This window comes from Anthonomus grandis, chromosome 2 (assembly GCF_022605725.1).
Source record: "Anthonomus grandis grandis chromosome 2, icAntGran1.3, whole genome shotgun sequence".
Taxonomy (NCBI): Eukaryota; Metazoa; Arthropoda; class Insecta; order Coleoptera; family Curculionidae; genus Anthonomus; species Anthonomus grandis.
The window spans coordinates 4,926,029-4,939,685 of NC_065547.1; the positions used below are offsets into that span (position 1 = coordinate 4,926,029).

The following is a 13,657-nucleotide window of genomic DNA, read 5'->3' on the forward strand; positions in this document are numbered from 1 at the left end:
CCGTGTTGAACAGATCGAACTGCTGATATTAAATCCTCCTCGCACCAAGGTGCTCTTTTAGGAGGCATGATGTTAAAAATCACTGAAAATAAAACGAGAATAGTTTAGAAGTTTAGTAATATGTTAATAAAAACATTAATTTGTCATGAGGATAATAAGGCCTATAGCTTATTTTTATAGGCCTTATTACCCATCCATGACGAAATATTATGTAAATTTATTTAAATTATATCGGCTAAATTTAATCTAATAAACTATTGAAATCACAAAATATTAAGTCTAACCAAAATATCTGCAGTTATAAATTAAAAATACAATTATAAATACTAAAAATACTTACGTTTTTGTTCGTTGTATCCTTATAATATCACACGCGGCGACTCGTCGACACAAGTTGTTGGAACTTACTGACGCCCAGTGTTGCCAGTTTGATTTTGCAAGGGGTAATGGAATATCCAATGAAAAGGTAACAGATTTGAAAAAAAGGTAATAAATTTTCAAAAAAGTTGTGATTGTTGGGTTAGGCATATTCTGGGCTCGAATCTATATTTAGTTTAAAAAATAAATAAATTTTGACTGTTTAACGGATGCCGATATGAAACGGAAACATTAAACCATCATGCGCGAAGAAAAAGACGCCTATTATGAAGTGTACTACCATTCAGTTTTTGCAGTTAAGTATCTCATATATCAAATTGTTTGGTTCGAGGAGTAGTGTAAAGTGTAATATGATTCTTTATCCGTACTTCATGGCTTGGTGCTTATTTAATCCGAGGTTATCTACATTTTCAAATTCAAATTCTTCTAGCAAGATGAGGTGGTCCATTAATATAAATGGTAGATTGTGTTCATGTAAGAACTAATTTATATTCAGCTCTTTTAACACCCCTTAATGTCTTTATTTCATTATTATTCAAAAATGTGGTTATTTGTGGAGTTTTTTCTGCTTTTTTTATATTTGCTCTATGAGAAGACCTCTTCTTGTGACGCTCAAAATGAGTCACTCCACCCTTTAAAACAATATTGCATACTTTGCAAAAATCTAATCCTTCTGCATTCACATCCAAAAAATTATATTTTTGCTTCCATTCCACCTTGAACTTTTATTTATAGGTTTTTTTTTCCATTTTTGATTTCGGCAAGGGCATTTTTTCATTTTCAGTTGAAGATGAAAGTTCACACTGAGAAACATTTGCCTTGGATGTGGATGGCTGTGGATCTTGTGGGGGTGGATTTTGCATTAGGACCGTTGGTTTTGCTTTTTTAATAAGGAATCTAAAATAATTGTAAATTGAAAATAAACAACTCGCTAACGTGTTTTTTTTCTTACCTGTCCATACTAATTAAAAATTAAGGCAAACAGTATAAATTGATTCAAAAGGCAGTCACGGGAACTCGGCTTAATAGAAAATCTTAACTAAACTTAACCTTCTTAAATTTGCAAAATCAAAAGATAAAAAAATAAATAATGAAATAATAAAAATATTGACATTCTGACATAAATGACACATGACTTAGTAGTGACAGTCGACGGACGTGCTTGACAATTGACATATGCTAGGATGTCGCCTCAGGAGTCGGTAGTAACGCAAAGCGTGGCGGCGCGTCGCCACCGCTTCTTTGGCTCGCGTGCGAATTTCAAATAATCAGGAGTCGAAATATGAACTCAATTCATTATGTAGGTAGAGCGCTTTTATTTTCTTTTTAAAAGGTAATGGGTAATAGATTTTAGCAAATGGTAACAAGGTAATAAAAGTTTTGAAAAAGTAATAGATCTATTACAATTGTAATAGACTGACAACCCTGCTGACGCCCGAACGAAAGCGAGGAACGCGGGTAGTCCGTTCGAATGTAGTTTGTAAATGGAGCAATAGGAGACGCGGACCCAACGCAATCGACTTGCGATTAATTTAAAGCGGTTTTTTTGAATATAGGCCTTATTACCTGCAGGTACCTTACGAAGAAAACAGTCATTTAATTTTTCGTTTAACTTAAATTGCGAATAATTTTTAAAAGAGTAATTTTATGTAAAAAACGTTAAGAGACCCTTTTTGTAGATATATTTGTAGGTATCTATATTGTTCTTTTCTATATATTTATTCGTTCATTAGTTACAAAATTCCAAAATAAAAAAGGTAAATCTAAAAAATACATCAACGTTTAAAGCTTGATTATTCGGAAACAGTTCGTCTGGCGAAAATTTCCAAAAAGAGGTATATTGAAACGAATTTAATTTCATATAAACACAGCGTGTTCATTTAGTATTTCCTTCCTCCATTATAAAAAAAATATTTTTTTGCTTCAAAAATACAGCCACAATAGAGGAAGGTAGTACTAAATTTAACGGACACGCTGCTTATGTGTAGATAATTTTTTTTTAACTCAATAGTTTGGCAGATTTGAGATCAAAAATGAAAACACAAATAACAAATCGAAATTTAAGATGATAGACCTCTTAGTATTAATATCAAGAGTTTAAACCTTGACGATATGACGATAAGTCGATTTTTTTGGTTTTTATGGAAGTGTGTAGTTTAAAAATAATATCAGTTTGTAAAGTCAAAGAACAAATTATTGAATAGTCACGTGAATAAAATATTACGTTACTACTAAACGTTAAAACCTTCTTCATAGGAGTGCTGGAAACCGGAAACTCTCCCGGAAATTCGGAGATTATTGGCGCGGCTAGGGGGATTGAATGACATCCGCAATAAGCCGAGATTAATTGGGATATTAGATGGGGAAAAAGTAGGGTTACGTCTATTTGCACTAACGTATATATTGGCAAATAGACGACTGCAGATATGAAGAAATCATTTCGCGTTTAGTTTTAGTAGACATTTTTTAATTTGGGTATAAATTTGACAAATATTTATGACAATATGGGGCAACGCTGCAAACATGGCCGCCGCGTAACGTCAAACCATTGCAATAAACGTCAAAAATTAATTATTGTAACTCGAGTTTTCAGGCTTAAAAATATAGAGATTCTATGTATTATGGACATATTTAAGTCTGGAAAAGCCTTTAAAACAGTAAGAGAACAATTTTCACTGTAAAAATCGAATTTTTAAACACTTTTTTTGAGAATTTATGAAGCCATGTCCAAAATATTTACTGGCATAGCCGCCTATGAGGAAAGCATTTTCAAATCGTTGTAAGTTCATATTTTGCCACCATATGGCGCAATTATGGTTCTTTTAAAGTACAAAAATGAAGCAACATAGCCTCTATATAGAACGTGATTTATATGGTGGTTATCTGATATTTCCCAAGTGCATAGAAATTGATGATCTTTATCTATAATTAGAGGTTGTGGTATATATAATAGGGACATAGTAGTTTCGGGACGTTTCTTATAAAATATCTGGAAACCTGACAACACTGCCAATCAATGAAAACAAACAAAATGGCCGCCGTGTAACGTCACATAACATCTGACGCTGGAAGTTATATTTTCCTGATAAACGTCAAAAATGATCAACCTTAAATGGACTTTTTATATGCAAAAATCTATAGAAACTTTATGACATGCACGTAACTATACTCTATAGGCCTTTAATAACCCTTAAAAAGTAACTTTTTCTTTATAAATCACATAAATCCCCCATTTTCGTAGACATTTTTGTCACATATAAAATAGAGACGCCCATGGATCATTTTGCAACATGGCTGCCATATGTCGTCGTATATTCAGATAAAAGAGGGCGCCCCCCATTTTCCGAAGGAAGCATTTTAAACGAAAACTTCACGTCAGCATTTTATAAGTAGTTTTTAACACAGTTTGACACGTCAGCTTCGTATGGTTTGAAGCTGTATGCGCTCCAATTAAGTTGTACAAGTTGAAAAACTGGGTTAAGGAAGCTCCAAACTCCTTTGAGAGCAACAACTTTTCAAATCTCGACGGGTTCGTCTATTTTTCGTTTTATTTATTATAGCGACGTTAACGGCACTTACCCTAGTGCATACTACATATAATAGTCCCATCATCCGAACGAATCCTCGGGGCTAAGGGAGTTAAGAAGGTTAATTGCTTTTTCCATCTCGTTCCTTCACTTTCCAGAAATTTTTAAACTTTAAACTACAAATCAGATAATTGGCAACGTTGTAACTTTGGGCTCTTTAAATAATAAAGCGATTAATAAAGTTAATATAATGACTTTAAATCGGGGCCGGTGATAAGTAACAAAGATGGCCGTCATTTCATTAAACCATTTGACGTCACCAGGAGACGTGTTTGTGACAAACGTCAAAAATGGGAAATTCTAAATCAATTTTCGGAGCTCAAATAACTATAAACTCCACATGATATGCACATCTTTATTTTCTATGAACCCTTAAATTTATATATCATTTTGGCATGTAAATAATTTTAAAATGCCTTTTTTGAATTATCTAGACGACCAGGGCAGGTAAAAAAAAGATGGCCTCCATTACGTCAAACCATCTGACATCATTAAGAGGCGTGTTTTTAATTAAAGTCAAAAATGGTAATTTTAAATCGATTTTCGGAGTCTAAATAATTCCATAAATGATATGCACATATTTATTTTCTATAAACTTTTAAAAACACTATAGGAATTATCCGAATTATCTTCTTTGCATATCAATAATATTTCAAACATCAGACGGCCAGGGCCGGTGAAAAAAAAACAAAAATGGCCGCCATTGCGTCAAATTATTTGACGTCACCAAGAGGCATTGTGATTTATGATAAACGTCAAAAATGGGAAATTTCAAATCCGTGTTCGGAGTTTAAATATTGACAACTTCCACATGATATGCACACATTTGTTTTCTATGAACTCTTAAAAACGCTAGGAATTATCATTTTTCCGTGTAAATAATTTCTAAATCCTTTTTTTGAAATATCTCGACGGCTAGGGTCTAAAAGAAGAAACAAAGATGGCCGCCATTATCTTAAAGCATCTGACGTCACCAAGAGGCGTGTTATAAGTAGACGTCAAAAATGGGTAATTTTTAAATTGATTATTGGAGTTTAAATATTGATAAATTCCACATAATATGCACATATTTATTTTCTATCAACACTTAAAAACTACTGCCCAATTTACAATTAAAACAGTCCTAGAGGTTGTGGTAGATGTAGTCGAGAGTCTCGATGGGAAACATGTTGAAATAACTTTGTGTGACCTCAGCAAGGCCTTTGACTGTATCTCTCATGACTTACTTTAAAAAAATTGAGCCGTTACGGTATAAAGGATTGTTCTTGGAATTTGTTATATGTCGAGTCGAGAGCAGTATTGACATTTTTTTGAAAACCAATCAAAACAAACAAAATAACTACAGTAACATTACTAGCAGCTTTCCTGAAGCGTCAATATTGAGGCCGTTGTTGCTCATCATAAATATGTGAATGAATTGTGTAATTTAATCTTTCCAGATAAATGGATGCAATTTGCAGATGATACAACACTCAAAAAGACAAACAAGGACCAATATACCTTGAAGTCTTTATATACCTAAATACCTTATTGAATAAAGGAATTATTTTTTTGCAAGTAAATACATTTTTAATGCAGTAATTTGAAACATCTAGACGGGCAAGTCGTTGAACAGAAACAAAGATGGCCGCGATGACGTCAAACCATCTGACGTCACTAAGCAACCTATTTGTGTCAAAAATGGGCAATTTTAATTCGACTTTCGGAGTATAAATATTGATAAATCCACACAATATGCACATATTTATGATCTATGAACCCTTCAAAACACTAGGAATAATCTTTTTTTAAATGCCTTTTTTTAGACGTTTAGACGGCCAGAGCAGCTAAAAAAAAGATGGCCGCCATTATGTCAAACAATCTGACGTCACTAAAAGGCGTGTTTATAGTAAACGTCAAAAATGGGTAATTTTAAACTGATCTTTGCAGCTTAAATATTAATAAATTTTACATGATATGCACATATTTATTTTCTATGAACTCTTAAAAACACCAGGACTTATCTTTTTTGCATGTAAATAATTTTTAAATGCCTTTTTTCTTAAAAGATCTAGGCGGTCAGGGCACGTGCAAACAAACAAAGATGGCCGCCATTATGCCAAACTATTTGACGTCACTAAAAGGCGTGTCTATGATAAACGTCAAATAGGGTTAATGCGCTAGTTCGCGACCATGCGCTAGTTCTCGACCACTTGAGCGTTTAAACATTAATAATAAGAAAACAATCAGATTTTTCGCGCCGAAATAATTTGGAATTGCTTCTGACACCTTTTGATCATCGGTAACACTTAGCGCCCCCTACATGATACTAAAAGGGTTACCTCAAAAAATCAGTTGACATCGTGCCACAAACGCATTAGAATTACTGTGTATATTTGAAAAAAAGTTGTAAGCTTTCGTTCGCGACCACCCTTTTCAAAACATATAAATTATAAATGTACTGCTGAAGTTTGGTGGTCGAGAACACCAAAACTCCAATTTAGTTTTCGATCACCCATCTTTTTGATGAATTCTATGCTCGATTCTATATGTTTCTGGAGCGTTAAACTGCCTCGCGAGGCAAATAAGGTCGTTTGTGCAAATGGTCTGTACTAACAGTTATGTTGTAGTATGTCACACTATATCAGAAAAAATTTATAATACTGTTGAACTCTAAGGAATGCCTCGGGCGAGTCCGCTCGTTCGGAACTGTCCTCTATCTTGATTGCAAATGTTTTATTTTTCCAGTGGCATGTAATAAGAAAGAAATTCTTCTCGCACTCGCTCAAAAAATGCTGCTCCAAATAGAAAGACGTTTACGTATTCACAAGAAAAATTAAAAACGGATTTAAAAGACATTAGAGAGAATGGACCTAAAATTCGTGAGGCCAGTAGAAAATATCTGGTACCAAAGACGACACTACTTGATCGGTTATCAGGAAGAAGGCCTGAAGAACTTAAAAAACCTGGACCTGCTTCCCTCCTAACTGAGGAAGGGGAGAAACGTATTAGGAATTGGATTATAAATATTGCTAAATGGGTTTCCAATACAAAAAGATAATCTTATGGAGACGGTCTCACTGATAGCGAAAGAATCTGGCCAGGAATTATTTAAGGCCAACACACCAGGACAAAGCTGGTATTTAGGATTTTTAAAAAGGAATCCGGAGATATCTCTAAGCGTTAGTAAGGCTAGGGCAGTGGTCAGTGAGACTTCAATACGAAAGTGGTTTTTAGATTTGCGAGAATATTTAACTAAAAACAACCTTATGCAAATATTTAGTGATCCCACAAGAATCTTCAACTGTGACGAATCCGGGTTTTGTTTATGCCCTAAATCAGGAAAAGTTCTGGGACCTAAAGGCTACAAAAATCTTTACGACATTAAACTTGGAAACAAAAAGGAAAATATAACTGTTCTTATGATGTTCAATGCAAGTGGAAACATTTCCTCACCTTTAGTATTATTTCCATATGTGAGACCCCCAAGAGCTCTTGTCGAAAATATGCCACAAGGATGGGAAATCTGAAAAAGGATGGATGACTTCAGATATTTTTTTTGAATACATCGTGAATGATTTTCATAAATGGACATTGGAAAACAATATTCCTAAACCACTAATTATTTTCATTGATGGGCATAAATCGCACAAGACTATGTCGTTAAGTAAATGGTGTGATGAAAACCAAGTTATTTTATATGCGCTACCATATAACCCATAACCACTCAACTATAGTTAACCCATATAATGCAACCTGCAGATGTAAGTTTGTTCAAACCAATGAAAACCGATTGGGAAAAAACGGGTCGCAACTGGCAAAGTAGACCAGAGAATATTAATTGTCCAGTAAGCAAAATAAATTTCTGCAGTATTTTCAATGAAGTATTGTCGAACAATGTAGAAGAATTTCAAGCGAGTATCAAAAATGGGTTTCGGAAATGTGGGTTGTTTCCGTTAGATGCTGATTCTGTTGATTATACTGAAGCTCTTTCAACAAACAAATTACCCAGGCAAAGGCGATCAAATAAGGGAAGGATCTCACAAAGAGACTTAACATCAGCAAAAAAAGTAATTCTAACAATTAAAGAAAATTTACCATCTTATGGAATTAACCCTGATGTAATTCTAAATGAAATACAACTTCTGCAAGAGAATATTGAAAAACAAAGTCCAAAAAAACGCAATAGTATTACGAAAAATCCTGTGATAGAAGCACCAAAAGCTCTAGATGATTCTCAACCCTCTATAGTCAAGCAGCTACGCCTCATAAAGTATAAATAAAACCCTCTTGCTCAAGTAAACCTGACTTGCAAATAATTGATAATGATTTATCAATTTATAATGATATAAATCAGGTAAGCGTTGACTTACTGCCAGATGTTACTTTAGGTGATACTTTTACATCATCTTTTATGAAGGACTTAAAAGGAAAATAACGAACTTGTAGTGTATGATTTTCCTAACTTTAATGATGACATTGTGTCAAGTACTCCTACGTTAATTACATCTGATAATAACTATAATATAAACAATGATAGTAATGGGTGATTCAAATTGAGTTTCCACATTACAATTTTTTTTTTTTTTTTGAAACGCTACTGAATTTGTCAACGGCAACGTGACATTTCTAACGTCAAAATATAAACAAAACAGTCATGGAGCAATATACGACCGAACAATGTGTTAAAATTATCCAAGCCTATTATGAAAACAGCCGATCAAGGAAAAATACATTTCGTGCTTTACGTGAATTTTTTGGCGCACAAAATCGGCCTTGTGAGAAGACAATTTGGAATTTGGTACAAAGATTCGAGCAAACTGGATCCGTCGCTAACATCAAAACTCCTAGGCATGCTCGTAGAGGTCGGTCGGAACACAATATTGCTATTGTTGCCGAAAGTGTGAACGAAAATCCAAGAACATCGATTCGTCATCGATCGCAGCAACTGGACCTTACATATTCCACTACACAGCGGATTTTAACAAAAGATTTGGAGTTACACCCATACAGACTCCAAATAACGCAGGAATTGAAGCCTAGGGACCATCAACAGCGCCGTGTATTTGCCGAATGGATAAGAGAACAAGGGGCAAATTTTCCAATGAAAATAATCTTTAGCGATGAGGCACATTTTCACCTTGGGGGCTTCGTAAATACTCACAATTGCCGTATTTGGGGATTAGAAAATCCAAGACAGATTGTTGAAGTGAAAATACATCCTCAAAAGGTGACTGTTTCGTGTGCCTTTTGGTCCGGAGGCGTAATTGGTCCATTTTTCTTCGAGGATCATGCGGAGAACGCTGTTACGGTTAATGGCGTTCGCTATCGGAACATCATAACAGAATTTTTCTGGGAACAGTTGGAAGATATGGACATCAAAGATCTCTGGTTTCAACAGGACGGTGCCACCTGTCACACATCTGGAGAAACGATCCAAGTACTGCGCGGCAAGTTTCCAGGTCGCGTTATTTCACGTAACGGTGATATCAATTGGCCGCCGCGATCCTGTGATTTAACTCCCTTAGATTATTTTCTATGGGGGTATCTTAAGAGCAAAGTCTACAAGAATAACCCGAACACCATTGCGGAGCTAAAATAAGAGATTAGACGCGAAATTACCAACATAGGTCCTGATTTGTGCCACAGAGTAGTCGAAAAAATCTCCAAACGGATTACGTCATGCCACATGAGCCGCGGCGGTCATTTACATGATGTCATCTTTCATACATAATTGTAATTAACTACCTTCGAGGGGAAAATAAATATTTTTCTATAATTTTCAATTTCTTCTTTTTTTTTTAATATTTTTAATGTGGAAGCTCAATTTGAATCACCCTTTACTACTGGTTATCTTAATATACAAATTGATTCTACTAGAGAATATTTAAGTGATGACCTCGATGATGTCATTAATATTACCCCTAATATTGAGCGTAATATTATAAGAGATCATTTTTCCTGTGATGCAAATGTCGATACCACTTCTGATAAAAGCAAGAATGATTGTGATGATGTTCTAAAGGTTAAAGTCTTAAAATTATCAGCTGTTACCAACAGCTTACCGCTGCAAACATTAAATAAACCATCATGTTCTTTTACAGAAGCATTTGACAATCATTTGGTATACCCTGAGCCAATCAAGCGAAGTAGTAACACTAACAGAAAAAAACCGTTCTTGAAAACACCTAGCACGATTTCATCTAGTGAGTAGAGGAAATATTATGAGGAAAAAGTAAATGAGAAAACAGAAAAGAAACTTAAAACAATTCAGAAAAAAGAAGAAAGAGAAAAATGAAAGGGAGAAAAGCAAAAACCTTTAAAGGCTTTGAAAAAAAAACAAAAAAAAAATTGTGAAAATCCTGAAAGCTTGACAGAGCAGAGTAAGATACCATGTGCAACATGCTTCGAAGAACTTAACAGTATTACAGACGACGATAAAAAAAATAAAGGATGCGACTATTGTGAAAAATGGTATCACAAAAAATGCACCAAATTCATTGATACCCCATATAATATTGCCGCAATTCAAGGCTACAAATGTTAAAGTACGTCATTTTCAAATTTAGTTTTAACTTTTTACTTTATTTGTAAGCGCTAATTTTCGTTTTATTTTTTATTATTAAAACCAACCCACGTGTTTTTTTCTTTAACTTTTTTGTTCCTATTTCCTATCTGGTTTTTTTTTACTTATATAGAGTATTTTTATTTGTTTTGTGTTTTTTTTTAAATAAATAAATATTTGTTATTGTGTTATTTTTTGTTAAGGCTTATTAATTAAGGTTGTCTATACTATGGAATCCAATCGCCTTAAAGTTGTTTAAAAAAAAGAGTGGTCGAGAACTAACATTTAAATGGTCGCGAATCATGTGGGATGGTCGAGAACTTGCAAAATGGCACTTTTTTACTATTTTAGTAAAAAAAAAATATTTAGAATACACCACAATTAAAAATATTTATTTAAAATAATTTAAAACTGTTTAGAGATTTAGAAAAAGTCACTATGGTAAGTGATAGATTAATATTTCAATTTTCACAACATTTGAAAGTGAAAATTTTACTAAACTGGTCGAGAACTAGCGCATTATTATGGTTAATTTTAAATCGATTTTTGGAGTATAAATATTGATAAATTCCACATAATATGAACATATTTATTTTCTATGGACCCTTAAAAGAACCAGGACTTATCGTTTTGGCATATAAATAAATTTTGAATGCGTTTTTTTGAAACATCTTGAAGGCTAGGTCTGGTGAAAAGAAACAAAGATGGCCGCCGTTTCGTCAAACATCATCTGACGTCACTAGGAACCTTGTATTTGATAATTTCAATGACTTTTTGAGTTTGTAGTACGTTAGTAGCTTACCTAAACAATACGACATCCTTTAATGACACCTCCTCATTCCTATAAAGAATCTTAAATGGCCTACAAGACCCGTAGTGCCCTAAAACCACAGCCGATCCCAGTCCGGTGGTGATTTCCGGTGTTGCTACTTCAACTTCCGCACCCAGTTTGGCTGACACCCGTAAAGAACATCGCACTTGATATATTCTAGAAAAAAAAAGCGTTTAATGAATATTACGTGGAATATTTTTCAAATTTACCCTCTTTGAAAAAGGTCCACATTGTAAAACTTGTATAACTCGACAGAAAACTCAATGGTCGACTGCAGTTCACTCATAATATTTCAAAGGGTGGCAGCTACATCCCTGGAAGAGGAAAACAACATAATACTATTGCTATCTTTTGTCCTTTTCTTAATTTTATTACGGTATATGGGCCGCCTTAGATAAAGATATAAATTGACTTGTGTAAAGCTCTATGACGATTTACGAGTGTTTCTCCATGGCTTATATGAGGTTTTATCCTCGTAACATTCAATTTCTTTCATTAACCGACTGTTTTATGGCTTGATACGAGAAAGGACACAACTTAAACGGGGCTAAGGAGAACTCTTTTTACTTTTGTTTATTGCATAATAACCCTAAAGTTGTCTAACCTAAAAAATATGGAAATATTGCCATCGTTACGGCAAATTCCGTGACGTCACGCGAAAGTTTAGAAACGTCAAAGATGGTTCGTTCTAGAAAAATCTTGGACGCCATGAACAGGGACAAATATGGCCGCCACTACGTACGTTAAAAATGGGAATTTTTAAATTGATTTTTGGGGTCTAAATATTCATTAATATTAAATGCTATGCACATATTTATTATCTATAAAGCCTTAAAAACATGAAGAAATACGTTTTTTGTATATAAATTGTTTTTAACTAGCATTTTTTCGGAGAAATCTAGAATGCTTTGACGATAAAAGAATAAATATGGCCGCCATTACCTCAAGCAATCTGACATTTCCTAGAAGCGTATTTCTGATAAACGTCAAAAATGGGTATTTTTAATTTGATTTTTGGAGTTTAAATATTGATTAATGTTAAGAGTTAGGCACATATTTATTTCCTGTAAAGCCTTAAAAACACAAAAAAATACATTTTTGTATGTAAATCGTTTTTAAAAGCTTCTTTTTGGAAAGAAATAAAAATGGCCGCAACTACGTCAAACTCTGTAACCTCACTTTAACCATGATCAAAAAAAAGATTTGAGCAGAAAACTTTGGATAAACAATAAACATCTTACAAGTTTTCTTTCGAAATAGAACAAACTTATAATACAGTTAATTAAAAAGTCAAATTGTCCTACATAATATTTATAACCCTTTTGTTGGCTACTATTTACGTCAAGGTCTCCCTTATCTAAGCATATTCCCGTGGGACTTCCTTTCGTTAATGAGGTGAATGTTTCGGCACTTGTCTTTATTAACTCAGCAGATTTTCCTGCGACAAGGCGGGCACCAACGAAGCACTTAATGATGCTCCTCGAAATCTTTTGTCCTTTTTTTTTCCTCATTTTTAAACGGAAGCATTTAGGTCACGCCCATTAACTTCCCGGGACTTCGTTGGGGAAATGTTAGTTTGTCATATTAACTGCTTTTTTTTTAACGAAGATTTCATTAGTAGTGACACTAATTTGTCAAATATGTAATCAAGAAAGGGACTAAGATGGGTTTATGTGGGAAAAAAATCAATTTACTCTAATTCTACCGCATTTCATTCTTGGTTGAAATTGAATTTTTCTTACACGATTATGGTCTTCACAGACAAGACAGAACATTTCATATTAATCGTGAAAGAATCCTTGGGCTCAAATGGGTTTATGTGTTAAAAAGTCAATTTTCTTTCATTCTACTTCATTTCACACATAAGTTGCGTCCTGAATCACCTTGGAATTACATTTTTCTTACGTGATTATGATTTTCACAGACGGCGGAGATCATTTCATAGTGATCGTCCAAGAATCTTAGGGCTCAGATGAGTTTATGTATCAAAAACTGGGTAAAAAGTCAATTTTCTCCCATTCTACCACATTTCACACTTCAGTTACATCCTGGATCACTTTGAAATTATACTTTTCTTACGTAATTACGATTTTCACAGACGGGAGAGATCACTTCATAGCGATCGTCAAAGAAACTTTGGGCTCAGAAGGGTTTACGTATCAAAAACTGAGTTTTCTCCCACTGTACCATATTTTACACTTCGGTTACATCCTCGATCATCTTTAAATTCTATTTTTTTTCTTACCTAACCTGATTTGTGGATAATTTAAAGTCCATTATTGGCTTGTACAACCAGAGGATATCAATAATTGATCC

General features: G+C 34.0%; 1 protein-coding gene across 1 annotated transcript in view; it reads right to left on the reverse strand.

The window, feature by feature from the left end:
- Positions 1-13,657, reverse strand: part of LOC126750084 (protein FAM135A) — a 93,659-nt gene that overhangs the window by 50,951 nt on the left and 29,051 nt on the right. The window contains exons 2-3 of the mRNA XM_050459586.1: positions 11,551-11,655; positions 11,312-11,497 (exon numbers count right to left, since the gene is read on the reverse strand). Of these exons, the coding sequence (XP_050315543.1) occupies positions 11,312-11,497; positions 11,551-11,627 (263 nt within the window). The 5' untranslated portion in view covers positions 11,628-11,655. The remainder of the gene's footprint in view (positions 1-11,311; positions 11,498-11,550; positions 11,656-13,657) is intronic.